Source organism: Amia ocellicauda, chromosome 4, assembly GCF_036373705.1.
Source record: "Amia ocellicauda isolate fAmiCal2 chromosome 4, fAmiCal2.hap1, whole genome shotgun sequence".
Lineage (NCBI taxonomy): Eukaryota > Metazoa > Chordata > Actinopteri > Amiiformes > Amiidae > Amia > Amia ocellicauda.
In genome coordinates, this window is record NC_089853.1 from 9,749,313 (window position 1) to 9,765,471 (window position 16,159).

The 16,159-nt window shown below is 38.3% G+C and overlaps 2 protein-coding genes across 3 annotated transcripts; both read right to left on the minus strand.

Annotated features, from left to right (window-relative positions):
- Window positions 1-1,351: 1,351 nt before the first annotated feature.
- Window positions 1,352-5,190, minus strand: LOC136747761 (uncharacterized). Its single transcript, XM_066700938.1, has 8 exons — window positions 4,945-5,190; window positions 4,368-4,548; window positions 3,773-3,897; window positions 3,522-3,588; window positions 3,255-3,411; window positions 2,480-2,625; window positions 1,879-1,989; window positions 1,352-1,574 (listed from the first exon to the last, which is right to left on the minus strand). Exons 1-8 carry the CDS (start codon window positions 5,157-5,159, stop codon window positions 1,398-1,400), a joined length of 1,179 nt encoding a protein of 392 aa, XP_066557035.1. The 5' UTR covers window positions 5,160-5,190; the 3' UTR covers window positions 1,352-1,397.
- Window positions 5,191-6,140: 950 nt separating this feature from the next.
- Window positions 6,141-15,143, minus strand: LOC136747763 (uncharacterized). 2 transcript variants are annotated; one of them, XM_066700941.1, is made up of 9 exons: window positions 15,059-15,143; window positions 12,440-12,619; window positions 11,984-12,108; window positions 11,568-11,634; window positions 11,309-11,465; window positions 10,410-10,555; window positions 10,102-10,212; window positions 9,582-9,772; window positions 6,141-6,393 (listed from the first exon to the last, which is right to left on the minus strand). In XM_066700941.1, exons 2-8 carry the CDS (start codon window positions 12,590-12,592, stop codon window positions 9,590-9,592), a joined length of 942 nt encoding a protein of 313 aa, XP_066557038.1. In that variant the 5' UTR covers window positions 12,593-12,619; window positions 15,059-15,143; the 3' UTR covers window positions 6,141-6,393; window positions 9,582-9,589. The 2 variants fall into 2 exon arrangements, with proteins under 2 accessions (XP_066557038.1, XP_066557037.1); XM_066700940.1 differs by lacking the exon at window positions 6,141-6,393 and having other exon boundaries at window positions 7,900-9,772.
- Window positions 15,144-16,159: the final 1,016 nt, after the last annotated feature.

Below are 16,159 nucleotides of genomic sequence, written 5' to 3' on the forward strand. Positions count from 1 at the left end.
AACAATAATACAGTGCATAATACATTTCGCAAATTCCAATTTACACAAGTGTGTACGAGATATACAATAAACAAGATATGTCTTACATCCTAGATTGTAAAAGCTGATAAGTGCAGACAAGATGTTAAGTCACAGTCAAGGGCCGATGGAAAGGCAGCATAGGGGAAATTAAAATAAACAATACACGTACTAGTAAAGCAAAGCAAGAAATATTACAAAATGTTGTATAAGTGCAATCTTACAGGAGAATGAATGACCAAATTACAAGTGAGGGTCAGTGTCTTGAACTGAATGCGTGCCAGTACCGGAAGCCAGTGGAGGGAGCGGAGCGGAGCAGTGGAGTCGCCTTGTCTAAGGCGACTTACAAAAGTCAAGGACAAGGGCGTCTGATGAGAAATAAATAATAATAGTAATAATAATAGCATGTGCTTATCGGGGCGGAGAATACCATACGAGCCGCATGGGCAGTAGTTGCAGGCAGGCCGGCCAGGAGGGAGTTGCAGTACTCCAGGTGGGAGAGGACCAGTGACTGGACGAGCAGCTGAATCGTGTAGTCGGTGAGGAAGGGACGGATTCGGGGTATGTTGCTCAGGAAGATTATTGAAGATTAGGTGATTAGTTTTAGTTTAAGTATTAGTTTCTTAATTAACACCTTTTGGGTTTGTCTCCTCAGTCAATCTTTTTGGTTCTCCAAATACTACAGCATCCTAACCTCTAGTGCTTTAAAATGACATCACCTACTAAGTAAAAAATCTATGCACATTTATTGAAACATTCTGAAATGCATAGAGACCAAAAAAAAAAAGCCAAATGAAATACATATTTTTCAAACTTACTCCCTGTCCTTTGTAATCCTTCATTAAAGCTTGTCATAGTTTGAAAGATTATAAATATGTTCTCTCCTGCAGAGGAGCAAAATACATTCTGCCTTTTTTTATATTTGATCTATTCGATCTATTTGATATATTTGATCTTGAAAAAGCAGAACAATTTGGCAACTGAAGCAAAAAGCATTAAGAAAATGTTAGCAGAAACACATATACAGGGTTTATCCATCTCTATTGCCAGATTAATCTGTCGCCCCCATTTCTTCCCATTTTGCTCTGTCTACCATAGCACTAGTCTTGGCAAAATCATATAGTTTTTGTGCAGCACTACAGAAAAATGTGCAAAATAATTAATACCAAACTATTCTTGGAAACTGTTTCTGAGCACAACAATTTGTACAGTATTACGAACATCTGTATTCCTTATGTTATACAAGAAGCAAAGTGATGTATTTTCCCACATGTAGCTACAGACACCTTGTTCTATGGTAGATGGAACAGTAGGAACCTGAAAGACTCTAAGCTGAAGCAACCCAACACAGATGCCACTTTATTTTCTATTTCCTGCTACTACATTGAAAAAGTATCACTCAAACGCTCATTAAGGTAGTCCAGTGCGTTGATTGGAGCGTATTTGTCTGACCCATCAAAGGAAGATATCATTGCATTGTCGTCAGGGTGCACAAAGAAGGCCAGAGACTGTCTGGTGCTCTTGTCGCCAGGGGGGGTCAGTATTACTCTGTGCTTCTATTAAAAGATAAAAACAAGCCAAACTTCAGTCTTAATGTTTAAGGTTAATTTTAAAAAGTGTCTCTCTCCAATTATAAACATTTAATCATTTAGAGCATTTTAATATTCACACCGATCCCAGGGCCTCAGTGAGAAAGTGAAGACTCATGCTGGATGCAGAACCATTTAACATAAATAAATAAACTAATTTTACCACTTAATATCTATAGGTTTCTTTAACTCTGGAAACATACATATCATGTCTTCTACATGCACAATGATCTGTGGCTCTGACAGTCATTGCATAACTATTGCATCTTACCGCAGAGACAAAGCGATCGCAAGTCCATCTCTGCATCAGGTCTGCAATGTTAATCAGGACGGCACCAGGGATTGGAGGCGCTGATATGTACTCCCCTGCTTGGTTCATTACCTGTTAAAAAGTAGATGGGTACTAAAATCAACATTAAGTACTGCAAGACATTTCCAGTGGTACTTCATTACTCTGATAATCAATGCTCAGGAGTGTATGTGCAATGAACTTGTCAAAGTTTCCCTCAGTAGTACTGCTGTATAGAGACAAGATCGGTTTCTGCCACTGCGATAGGTTTTCCATATTGGACAATATCTCGCGATCGACTGGTTGGGCACCCCTGGTCTACAGCATTGGTTTGTGGATCTCTGACAGCTGATTTGTAAGTGACCCCGAGATTATTATTGTTTTCTTGCTCCTTTATAAAAGATGCTTCATTCAAAATGTAGATCATTTTGGGCAAAACTCAGTATTAGACTGAAAGCATCATTACCTTGAAAAATGAAAATATTCCAATAAAGCAGCTGTCTGACCTGATTTGAACCTGAACATAATGTGCTCAGAAGTGAAATCAGGAGCACGAATGGCTCAGGCCAAGCTGGACAGTTACCTCTAATCCACTCTTGTCACTCTGAAACAGCAGCGTAATGGATCCATAGTCCGAATGCTCTCCACACCGGATCTGTCCCTCTTTCACTGAGGACATGTCCACTGAGGGGTAGTACAGGGTGGATAGGGTGGTGCCATTTTTATTACCTGTGTGAAATAACACTGTCTTTAGACAGTGAGAGAGCAAGCCCAGGTGGCTCTTCAGAAAACTAATTAACCTCCAATTTTTACTATAGATCTTATTGAGCAATCATCCCACCCCTCCATCTCCCTCAGACACCCCCGGTCTTTGTCATCTCCTTGCCACAGTGGAGTTGCTGTGTCGGTGTACAGACTGAGCTATTGAAAGAAAATGGTCTCTGCATTCTACCATCACTGAGCAAGACTTCCTATCCATATGGAACAAAACAATTATATTGCTTTAATATTGGACAGGGTGATACAATTTACCATCACTGTAAATTGGAATAATGAACTCGAACCAAGGTTTTTCAACATTTCAGAGTGCCCAAGTGCTTCTCCATAAATTAAAACCCAATCCTGTTAAATTAACATTCTGGCATTATCTTTGACCTTCACCAAAACACTATTACACAAATCATGGATACTGGGATATAACAGGAAGTTTTACATTCAATTACTCATAACACATTTCAATTCATGTTGAAGGGCTAGGAGAGTAAAAAATAAAATATAAGGACATTGGTAGAATGCCTATGGTTATATTTTTCATAGAAACATGGGTACACTTATTGAACCAGGCTGGCTCCACATACCACTCATCTCATTGTGTTTGTCCAGAAAGAAGTTCCCTTCCAGACCCAGGATCAAGGCCATGACTCTGAGGATCCTCAGAGACAGCTGCTCACATCTGTTGAAGAACGACTCCATAGTCTTCTGGAAACCAGCAACCGTGTCTTCAGGGGGCCACACCTATTGAATTGTTTTGGGGGGAAATCTAAATGAATTAAATAAATAAATAAAATGTTTCTTGTAATAGAAATAATAGCCAGAAGATTAAAATAATAAGATGAGTCTGTTACTATGTCAGGATGTAAGGTCGTAACACCGTACACTTCTTTCAGGTCTCCAGGGCGATCAGGATTCAATCTGAAAAATAAAATGCATCACTTATTTGTTGGGTAACTAGAACCTAAAGTTTTGTTGGCTATCATGAATACTAAGAATTGAATGAGAGCCATAAAAAACATGAGAAAAGTCACGGCACTATTAAAGCAGGTGGCATTCTTAAGTCTTGAGTACGATTGGTATGTTAATTTTAATGTGATATTACCTTTCAGTCTCAACTGAAACCCAACCAAAATATGGGAAGTTTGGTTGAGTTGATATACTGAACTTCTTCTTTATATCTTCTGGGAGAAGGAAGAATTCTTTGGAGATTTCCATTACTTCATTGACCTAGAAATATTAAGGACAAATATTAACTGCTTCCTATCAAACTATTATCCTTTCATTCATTTACGTGGAATAATTATGTAATTACTTGGTTTTTATATTAAAAACCTTGTTGAATTTTAATATTTTAAGACTTATATAGAAATGTCTTTCATTGGGGGCCCTGATCAGGAGTATGATTTTTTTTTTTTTTTTTTTTTTAATCTTTGCATTGGCAATATTAACACATTTGGACTACAATTAATGAAAGTTCAAAGAATTGTGAAGCCTTTGGGAAGCTGTAGCACTGAAAATAAAGCAGAGTACCCACAAATTGGCTGACATCTGATCTCTCTGAAGAAATTGTACATTTTCTAAAACCATGCCTCCACACAATAAGAATGATTACATTTGCATCTATACTTCTGTGTGTACTTGTAGGGGAACATGTAACTAATGTTGGCAACTATATTTTAGTACTGTTTCCTGCTCACCTGTTCCTGGTCAATGCCAGTGTTTTTCAAGTACACAAAGCCAATCTCAGTGAAGGCTTCGTTCATTTCTTTGACTATGTTACTCAGCTGCTCATCAGGAACCTCATCTCCCCCCAACCCATAGACATCAAAATCAACCACAGGGATTTTAATTTCACGATTGTCGGGTCTCACCATTCCTCTGAAAACATGAACAGATAGGTTTTCATTTAACACTGATACATAACAGGGCACTAAATAGCCTTCACAGGGTACTCAACACAAATAATAACATACATCAAACATAATACATACACAATTAAACAAACAAAAAGTTAGAAGGTTGCCTGGAAAAGTTGCTATGTGTCACTGACTGCCTTTAGCCCTTCTGTCACTCTATCCCTATGTGCATTGCCTTCCCGTTAACACAGTAGTGGGCCTATACTGCACTTATCCCTGGGTCAAAATAAATACACATGTACAATAAACAAAACAGAACTCGATCTCTGTATTTTTTGTTTTTGTTTGTTTATTTGGTCATTCTCACCGATCGGACCACTTTACGTGCACATTTATTTACATCCCGCAGAGCACGGACCTGTCTCGCTTATTTTTGCCGCGCGTTTGGCTCCTGGTCCTGTCATGGCCGCGGCTTCCTCGCACCTGCCCAGTTTCTGGCGTGGTCGCAGATCTGCTTTTTCTCTTTTCGTGAATATCCACCTTTGCATGCTTAATTTCTTTTGTTTGGTTGTCACCTTGTCTCTTTCTCGTCGGTGTATTTAGGGGTGGAGCCATTGTTTTCATTAAATCCATTGCTTCCTAGTTCCCACACCTATTTCCGGTTCCGTCTCATAGAAGCTACGCAATGTTGCGCATGCGTACTTTTAAAAAGACGGAACACATGGAGTGAACTCCATTTCCCTGCGGCAATACGGTATTTAACTGGAAACGTTTTAATAGGTGAAACTTTTATAATAGTATATGTTAAACGAATGGTAACAAACCTAAAAAGAAGACAAGTTCGTTTCTCAGCGGCATTTTTCTTTCCATTCCTTCTTAATAACATATTACACAACCAAGTAAATGTACAGCGGCTCACGGATGATGCATTTTTTTGTGTGGAGAAAAAGCTGCTAAACAGCTCGACCTGCTGCCCCTTAAGAATGACAGTTCAGTGACACTGCTCCTCTGGATTGATGTGGTCGATGCCTTTCATGATTTTGAAGACTTGAATCAAGTCCCCATGTAGTCTCCTCTGTTCCAGGGTGAAAAGGTTCAGGTCCTCAGTCTCTCAGTAGGACTTTCCCTTCAGACCTGGAATAAGTCTGGTTGCTCTCCTCTGAACTGCCTCTAGAGCAGCGATATCTTTCTTGAAGTGCGGAGCCCAGGGACCAGTTGCACAAAAGGTCTTACATGGTTTTAAAACAATTTGTTAGGTCTTAGACTTAAATTTAAGCCCAAAATAAATAGCCCTGTTGCACACAAAAAATCAACAACAACAACAACAACAAAAAATCAGTTTGGTATTAAATGTAATTAATGTTTTAAGCCTACCCTACACCAGGCTTAAATGGGGAAAAAATGTATATTTTGCTATAGAAACTGAAACCAACATGGCAGCACATATGCCAGGTAATTTAGATGTTTTATATGAAAGGGCATACATACCAAGTAATGGAAGTTTAACTAATAATAGTAGCAACTAATTTGATACTGAAATGTTTAATTTAATTAATAAAAACTGTATTAATACTTTAGGTGAACTATGACAATATAAATTCAAATCTATTATCTAGTATCTATTATAAACAATGACAACTGTATTAAAAACCAACAACTCAATAAATTACGATAATACTTTTCTCCTTCCCCTTTTAATCGAATCTTGCCATTTTTAACTTTAACATTTTCATTTCTAGATCAAGTTTTTCCCTTTACAACAAAATATTTCCCTTCTGCAGTTCCAACACTTCAACGTAAAGGTCCTCTCTTTGAACTTAGTTTTTCTTTTTTTTTTTTTTTTAAATGGGGCTGACATCTTCAGAATCTGCAATTAAATAAGTAAATGTCCTGTTGTTATGTAGTTGGTAAAACAGCTGTAAAATAACAATATATATTAATAATTGTAACTATACAAATAGGCATACGTTAAAATTAGTATTTGTATTAAACAGCACTCCAAAACAATATGCATATAACGTGATGCATTTACAGCTCAGTAGGGTTGAGATCCGGTGACTGTGCTGGCCACTCCATTATAGATAGAATACCAGCTGACTGCTTCTTCCCTAAATAGCTCGTGCATAGTTTGGAGCTGTGCTTTGGGTCACTGTCCTGTTGTAGGAGGAAATTGGCTCCAATCAAGCGCCGTCCACAGGGTATGGCATGGCATTGCAAAATGGAGTGATAGCCTTCCTTCTTCAAGATCCCTTTTACCCTTTACAAATCTCCCACTTTATCACCATCAAAGCACCCCCAGACCATCACATTGCCTCCACCATGCTTGACAGATGGCGTCAAGCACTCCTCCAGCATCTTTTCATTTGGTTTGCATCTCACGAATGTTCTTCTTTGTGATCCGAACACCTCAAAGTTAGATTTGTCTGTCCATAACACTTTTTCCAATCTTCCTCTGTCCAGTGTCTGTGTTTTTTTGCCCATCTTAATCTTTTATTTTTATTGGCCAGTCTGAGATATGGCTTTTTCTTTGCAACTCTGCCTAGAAGGGCAGCATCCTGGAGTCGCCTCTTCACTGATGACGTTGAGACTGGTGTTTTGCAGGTACTATTTAATGAAGCTGCCAGTTGAGGACCTGTGAGGCGTCTGTTTCTCAAACTAGACACTCTAATGTTTTTGTCCTCTTGCTCAGTTGTGCACCGGGGCCTCCCACTCCTCTTTCAATTCCGGTTAGAGCCAGTTTGCGCTGTTCTGTGAAGGGAGTAATACACAGTGTTGTATGAGATCTTCAGTTTCTTGGCAATTTCTCGCATGGAGTAGCCTTCATTTCTCAGAACAAGAATAGACTGATGAGTTTCAGAAGAAAGTTATTTGTTTCTGGCCATTTTGAGCCTGTAATCTAACCCACAATTGTTGATGCTCCAGATACTCAACTAGTCTAAAGAAGGCCTTTTATTGCTTCTTTAATCAGCACAACAGTTTGCAGCGGTGCTAACATAAATGCAAAAGTGTTTTCTAAAGCCTTTTAAAATGATAAACCTAGATTGGCAAACACAATGTGCCATTGGAACACAGGACTGATGGCTGCCGATAATGGGCCTGTGTACACTATGTAGATATTCCATTACAAATCAGCTGTTTCCAGCTACAATAGTCATTTACAACATTAATAATGTCTACACTGTATTTCTGATCAATTTGATGTTATTTTAACGAACACAAAATATGCTTTTCTTTCAAAAACAAGGACATTTCTAAGTGACCCCAAACTTTTGAATGGTAGTGTATATATAGTTAAGTGAGAAATACATTAATAAAAACACAAGTGATGGTGTTTTTTTAATATAAGGTATATACATTTACTGAAAACAAGAAAGACGTGTAACTCGACATTTATTAGAGACCGGCTTTTGTTTACATGATTATGCAAATCAACCCAGCAATTCTTGGAGACCAGCTGCTATTTGAAACCCGGCAAGTATTGGAAGTTTTATGGTAGATTAGAAAAAGCAAGGCCCTAGTACTGATCCCAGTGGAACTCCACTAACAACCTCACTCTAGTTAAAGGCAACTCCTCTAATCGACACCCTCTGTTTCCTATACATCAACCAGTTCATAATCCATCTACTTACAATACCCTGAATGCCTACAGCTTCCAATTTGAGGACCAGTCTTTGGTGTGGAACCTTATCAAAAGCTTTTTGAAAATCTAAGTATATCATATCATATGCTTTCACATGATCCACAGCTGCAGTTGCATGTTCAATAAATTCTAATAAATTAGTAAGACATGATCTGCCTCATCTAAATCCATGTTGACTATCTCCAAGAATATGGTTTTCATTAAGATACTCTTCGATTTTCTGTCGAATCATTTTCATTTTTTCCAACATTTTACAAATAATGCAGTTGAGACTGATTGGTCTGTTATTTCCTGGCTCAGTTTTGTCCCCTTTGTTGTGGATTGGTATGACATTTACCATCTTCCAGTCAGTTGGCACATCCCCTGTTGTCATTTGGAATATTTTAATTAATGGTCTATAAATAATGTCCCCAAGTACTGTTGGGAATATACCATCTGATTTGTTAGTTTTAAATTCTGCTAGTCCCTTTAGTACCTCCTCCTCATTTATCCTGATCTCTCTTAGAGTTTGACTGGGCTGGTTGTTAACCTGTGGCATGTTATCTGTTTTTTCTTTTGTAAACACCTCTGTGAAATTTAGTCATTTAGAACAATTTTTGGATTTGTAAATGTCTTGTCAGCAAAGGAAGACAAAGGCTGTATTGGAACTGAGCAGGCTGTCAGGAAACTTATTCCAGTTGTTGATAACCAACACAGATAAGACTGCAGTGAAAAATTCCTGGCTGAATAAGTTTAAAAAGTTTTGTTAGCTTTGAAGCTAAACAAGGAACAGCAGTGTTGCGTAAAATGCATCTGTTTTGAAAGTTTTTGTTCATTTACACCAATTATCTTTTTTTAACTTGCTTAAATGAAATTGACTAGAGTGGTGTGATTCCTGGTTATTATAAAAACTCTCATCATTTGTTATTGTTTTTTTGTTCAAATTGCTCTTGCAGTCAAGCTTCCAATAACAGATATCAATTTAAAGTGTTTTTGAAAATAATATGCAAGTACATTTTTTCAATACAGTTCAGGCGGTGTGACATGCATAACGTGCCACTTCGAGGTAATTATGAAAATATAAAAAATCTGATATATTACTTATTATGATTTTGGGATTTAGCAATTTAGCAATGATTTAGCAATGCTTGTCCATTTATGTCATGACTATAATAACATAAGTTTATTTGGATAATAAAGAATGAATGGTGAAACTTTGAACCTTGATATTTGAACATGACAGAGTTCAGAAAGCACATTATCTAAGTAATCGATCATATTTAGTTAATTATTAAAGGAGGCTTTGAATAAGGTAACAAATACATAATGTTGGAATTGCCCCTAAACGTGTTCAACCAGTGACAAACATGATCAAGACCCATATATTACTGGTGTGATGTATGGAGCTGAAAATCACTAGCCAGTGGTAGACTTACACTGTTTCCTAATCCCGCTTTCCATAAGATGCATAAAAACACTCATTGAGGTAGTCCAGCGCTTTGATTGGAGGGTACTTGTTTGAGTTGTCACAGCAAGATATGATTGCATCATCATCAGGGTGCACAAAGAAGGCCACCGACTGCCTTGTGTTCTTGTCATCAGCAGGAGGCAGTAATACTCTGTGCTTCTATATATATATAAAAAAAAAAAATCAAGCCAAACAACTATAATGTTTTACATTTAAGATTAATTTAAGCCATAGTTTCTCTCATTTGTTTTTTCAGTTACAAGCATCTAGTCATTTTAAAGCAACACATATTACAGCTTTCTTCCTTTATAAACTGTTTTGAGACTAAATGATGAGAAGAAGGCTGAGGGTTACAGGTACTGGATATATTTTGAACTGATTTCACCCGAGACATACACGTATATCTCCGTATGACAATAACAATATGATTTACTACCATCCTTTAACAGTTTAACTAAAATCAGTGAATTGCAATCTCTGGATCTTACCGCAGAAACAAAGAGATTGCTTGTCCATCTCTGCATCAGGTCAGCAATGTTGATCAGGACGGTGCCAGGAATATGAGGTGCTGATATGTACTCTCCTGATCTGTTCATTACCTGTTATAAACAAACAATCTCCTTAGAGTCGATGTAGCTTTGGCATGTGAAACCTAATAGAATGTGGCAATTACGTTTTTTCAGTCCTTGTATTTTATGTTCAAATTTTTTTTTTCCAACCCAATTAAAAATTACTTTGGAAATGATGAACTCAGAATGGCCGGCACAAGCCAAGAAACACAACATCTGACCGATACCTGTAGTCCGCCCTCACTACTTTGAAACACCAGGGTAATAGATCCATAGTCTGAATGCTCTCCACACCGGATCTGTCCCTCTTTCACTGAGGACATGTCCACTGGGGGGTAGTACAGGGTCCTGAGAGTGGTGGCATTTTTATCACCTGTGAGAAACAACATTGTCATTATACACTGAGAGAGCAAGCACAGGTGGTTCTTCAGAAAACTTGCTCAGTGAGGTTTACCTTAAAGATCTTAAAGAGTAACCACACCCCCCACCACTGACTGACACACACACACTGAGCTACTGACAGAACATGGTCTCTGCTGGTACTGAGCATAATGTTCTATAACCCTCTGTCTTTACTAAGTGGGTTCACTTTTGAAGGAAATGCATCTGAAGCAACACAAGCCCCCTTCAGTACCAGTAGTAATTCTGAAGAACTTTTATGCTCAAGACATCTGTGGTAATGGGAAATTTACTTTAAACGGAGGTGGCTTTAAACAGCTACATACTTATCTTGTCAGCACTGGAGTCAATGAGGATCCATCAATAATTTATTTATACAGTGGACAAAGTACTGCATTATTTAGTTCAGATTGGTTAATGGTTAAATCCCACAATCAACCTCATTGTTGCTCAGCAAAAGACTAACCTAAACATTGAGTTAAAAAAGAACCACAACAGTAGATGTCATGCAAAGATGATTAACTTACAGCTTACATTATTATTTACAATTTATTTCTTGACACAGCAGATTAAGATTATTTCATACTCAACCTCTGTACTGAAAAAGAGCAATTATGATTGTTCTCACAATACGTTTTTTCTCCTCTTTTTGGATGTTGTGATACACGTTATAAGGAACCTAGAAAAAATATTATGACAATCTACTCTGCAGAATGGTTCTACATACCATTCATCCATTTGTGTGCATTCACAAAGTAGTCACTGTCCAAACCCAGGATCAAGGCCATCACTCGGAGTATCCTCAGGGACAGCTGCTCACATCTGGTGAAGAACGACTCCATAATCCTCCGAAAACCAGCAAGCACCTCTTCAGAGGGCCACATCTGTTGATGTTCAGTGAAAAACAAATGCATAAATATATAAAATAGGTTTCTTCTAAAAGAAACAATAGCCACATAGGTAAAATAATAAGATAGGGTAGTTACTATGTCAGGCTGTATGGAAACAATATTGAACGCTTCTTTGAGGTCTCCTGGGCAAAGTGGATTTAACCTGAAAAATAAAAGGGAACATTAGGTGCTAAGGTTTCTTAAAGTGAAAACATCATGAACACATAGGGTTTAATCAGGCTTCAAGTGGAACTGTGTGACACTGTGAACTTTTAATTGAGTTTTCAACACCAAGTCAATATATTTTATGTAGCAAAACCAGTGACAAGTCTGCTATTTCACGTTATTACATTTACAAGAGAAAGAGAGAAACACTGAATACACTGTGAGCAGCCTGTGTGCTTCAAGGTCTAACAGACAACAGAATAAGATTCTCTTCAATATAGTTTCTGTTCAGACTAGGTGCCCTTATTCGTATCTTGAGTTTAATTGGTATCTTAATGTCACCATACCTTTCAGTCTCAACAGAAACCCAGCCATGGTTTGGGACACTGGGTTGACTGGACCGAGTGAACTGCTTTTTAATGTCTTCTGGCAGAAGAAATAATTTTTTGGAGATGTCAAGCACTGATTTCACCTAAAAAAAATAAGGACAAAATATCAAATGCTGCTTACCAAAAGTATTGTTATTATGTAGACTGGTGCATTTCCCATGTCTGCCTACTTTCAATTCTGCAATATTTTAATAAATGTTTGAAGACATCAAGCAACTTTAAAAAGCTTTGCATGAGGTACTATGCTCTTGTTTTAAAACAGCATCTGGTAATGGTTCCAGCCAACCTACAAGATACACAATAGTCAAATGGTTACCACCACTACTTAAATGAAATTGTAACTTTCATTCAAACACACTCAAACTAACCCGCAGATGGTATGCACTATTTAATTTGCACCTGTTTCTTCCTCACCTCTTCTGGCTCAATCCCAGTGTTTTCCAAGTACACAAAGCCAATCTCAGTGAAGGCTTTATTCATCTCTTTGATCATGGTTCTCAGTTTGTCATTAGGAACCTCTTCTCTCCCCAGCCTATAGGCTCCAAAATCAACCACAGGGATTTTCATTTCAGGAGGTCAGGTCTCTCAGGTACTCTGGAAGCATTCAGAAACAAGAAATGGCTTGTCAACGATGTTTTTTGTTTTGTTTTGTTTCTTTAATTAATAATCATAAATACAGAGAAAGAACACAAATATACATATACTTTGGCACGACGTGGGGGGTGAGCTGTGTCTGGTTTGGGTTGTTTTGGAGGATGTAACAGTGTAGTTATCAATGTCCGTCCCGGCTTCATTTTCCACGTAAGGCTGTTAGTCAAAGGTAGGTAGTGTGCCGTGTGATTGATCGATCAATCAATCTTTCTCCCTTAATTCAGTTTCTCTCTGCTCTCACTCTGTGCTTTCCCCACAGGTACCCTGCCTGGACTGTCGGTTGGGTTGTGCTGTGAGTGTGGTGGGTGCTCAATGCAGGACAGGTGTGTAATTTCACCAGCTGGACAGGTGCGTGACGTGGAGATTTCACCCTAAAGTACCCCCTCCCTTTTCGTGTACCACTCCTCTCAAGCTGTCACAATACATATACACACACAAGTAACACATTTTTATTATACTGTACATGGTCTGCAACAATGCTTAGATAGATGGTACGTGTCAAAGTAACATCCACATGAATGGCAGGACCCAAGGTTTCCCAGCAGAACATTGCCCAAAGCATCACACTGCCTCTGCCGGCTTGCCTTCTTCACATAGTGCATCCTGGTGCCATGTGTTCTCCAGGTAAGCGAGACACACACACCCGACCATCCACGTGATGGAAAAGAAAACGTGATTCATTAGACCAGGCCACCTTCTTCCATTGCTCCGTGGTACAGTTCTGATGCTCACGTGCCCATTGTAGGCGCTTTCAGCAGTGGACAGGGGTCAGCATGGGCACCCTGACTGGTCTGCGGCTACGCAGCCCCATACGCAACAAACTAAACACCTTTCTATCAGAACCAGCATTCACTTTTTCAGCAATTTGAGCTACAGTAGCTCGTCTGTTGGATCGGACCACACGGGCCAACCTTCGCTCCCCACATGCATCAATGAGCCTTGGCCGCCCATGACCCTGTTGCTGGTTCACCGCTTTTCCTTCCTTGGACCACTTTTGATAGGTACTGACCACTGCAGACCGGGAACACCCCACAAGAGCTGCAGTTTTGGAGATGCTCTGACCCAGTCGTCTAGTCATCACAATTTGGCCCTTGTCAAAGTCGCTCAGATCCTTACACTTGCCCATTTTTCCTGCTTCTAACACATCAACTTTGAGGACAAAATGTTCACTTGCTGCCTAATATATCCCACCCACTGACAGGTGCCATGATATCGAGATTATCAGTGTTATTCACTTCACCTGTCAGTGGTCATAATGTTATGGCTGATCGGTGTATATATATATATATATATATATATATATATATATATATATATATATATATATATATACTCAAGACATATATGGCAAAAAATATATAGCTAAAGCTTAATTTCATTTCCAATTGCACTTTATTTCCCAAAACGAAAATATGTGTGATGCACACGCTGAGGTTCGGACCCGGCGCCTCTCACACCGCAGCCCAACACCGCTCCTTGATATTGGCATATACTAATACTAATACTAATACTAATACTAATACTAAGTCGACTTAGGCTACATACAGCACAATCGTATTATAACTCTATATTATTAATATAATGTTGCATTTCAATTCCAGCTGGGTAATAATTCATGTAGAGCTTTCAATATATTCTCAGTTATTTCATAGTATTTAATAAAACCTTTCAACCGACAATGTGTACACTGGTTATTATTTTATGTTTTTTTTTTTTTTTTTTTGTTAGCTGTGGTGTTAATTTCACCAGTGTACGCCAGAACATTATTAATAAATTACATTTTGTCAATGTCAAAAACGTAACTATGTAATATGTAAAACAAAACGATCAATGGTTATGAATCGAGGCGTGAGTAGTTCAGTTACAAAAGTAGTCAATGCCCGGACTTCGGCTCCTCTGGAGGCAGCAGCAGTGATTTTGAGGCTGGTTGCAATGGAGACCTTGTTTAGTCCGCAACTGGGAATAACTTTAGCCACCAAGTTCGTTGCAATGGTATTTAACTTGCGGACTAGTTTACTACGGGAGCTGCGTACTAACCACTGGATCATCTGTGTTCTGCATGTTTTTTCTGAGCTCATAATTCTACTGTGTGAGGTTGTGTGTGTGATATTGATTTGGTATGTAAATATCTATTTTGCTATTCCTTTTGGATACATACCCATACCCAGTTCTTGCATTATTGTGATTTTAAAATAAAGAAGTTAACCTGTGTTTTCCTAATACTGTTTTATCGTGAAGAGTCTGTGAGAATGTGTGTGTCGAACACATTGCCCCGACCTTCGTGTTACACACACACATCTATACAACACATATAGACTATATGTATATATAAAATGATCAGCTTTCCTGTGTATAATAGACATTGAATAGGAATACTCTTACCAGTAAAGCAGCACAATTCCCTGGTTGGATTTATTAGAAAGCTGTCTAGACAGGTTGCAAAGTCCAACCCACACACAGTGATTTACCGGAACGATAACGAGTCAAAAGTTGAAATGATCATACCACTTCACTAACCAAGTTAAACACCATTTCCCTTTTCCCCTTGAATTTCACCTAATATTGCATCTTACCGTGTACTGTGTTTAAGTGCTGCTTAGCACGTAATGAAACTTCCACCCACGACACCCACTCTACCAACCTCGACCCGCGTTTATTTTAAGAACTCGACTCTTTTTGAATCGAGTTAATATTAATTGATTGAAATCTGCTCACAACTACCTAAACTAATGAATAGTAGAAACAATCCTAACTGATAATGGAAGGCTTTCTGTGGAACAAATTATTTTTATAATTTGGTGGCAACCATGTTAGTTTTTAATGCATTTGTTTATTCTCGTTTACATGGAACTGCTGCTTGAGATCCCGCTGAGCCACAGTAAGCCACTGCAGACTGGGTGTAATGAATGATTTTTGATGAGGGGAAAATATGGGTTTTGGAATGCTTTATATAAACTGTGTAAAAATACTTGTGTGTACAAAGTACCTTTGCTCTGCTTTTAAATAGGGTGACAGATTCAATAGGGTGAAATTCGGGACAGTCAGACTATGATCCCCCAACACACACACATACACCACCTACACACAACGCACAACAAAGTAGGGCCTACTATTTTACTGTACATCAAATTGTATTATCAAACACACAACTATAGTATATTGCGTTTGTAGAGAATTAATTAGATTGAAGCAACAAAAGAGCGTTTCACTCAGAACAATACATTATGTGTCTCTCTGAAAAAGGCAAAGATGAACAGTTTCAACTCTAAAAGCTATACTACCATTAAATATTGCATATGTGACAAATCAATACATTGGATTGAAACAACAACAAAAGAGTGTTTGCGCTCCGGATAACATGAACACATTATGCTCTGAAAAATTAACACAGCCTACGTTTCAGGTGTACACAGCAATAACTGTAATACCACAACAGAATTAGGCCTATTCACTTTTGCTAATTTGATTCGGAGGGTGTGGTGT

Excerpts from the sequence above, each read along its gene's own strand:
- LOC136747761 (XM_066700938.1), bottom strand. The coding sequence starts at position 5,159 with ATGGATTTAATGAAAACAATGGCTCCACCCCTAAATACACCGACGAGA. Across the intron at positions 3,589-3,772 it reads GTTTCAGTTGAGACTGAAAG|ATTGAATCCTGATCGCCCTG; the intron begins GTAATATCACAT and ends TTTATTTTTCAG. Across the intron at positions 1,990-2,479 it reads GTGACAAGAGTGGATTAGAG|GTAATGAACCAAGCAGGGGA; the intron begins GTAACTGTCCAG and ends ACTTTTTAACAG.
- LOC136747763 (XM_066700941.1), bottom strand. The coding sequence starts at position 12,592 with ATGAAAATCCCTGTGGTTGATTTTGGAGCCTATAGGCTGGGGAGAGAA. Across the intron at positions 11,635-11,983 it reads GTTTCTGTTGAGACTGAAAG|GTTAAATCCACTTTGCCCAG; the intron begins GTATGGTGACAT and ends TTTATTTTTCAG. Across the intron at positions 10,556-11,308 it reads TGCACACAAATGGATGAATG|GTGATAAAAATGCCACCACT; the intron begins GTATGTAGAACC and ends TGTTTCTCACAG.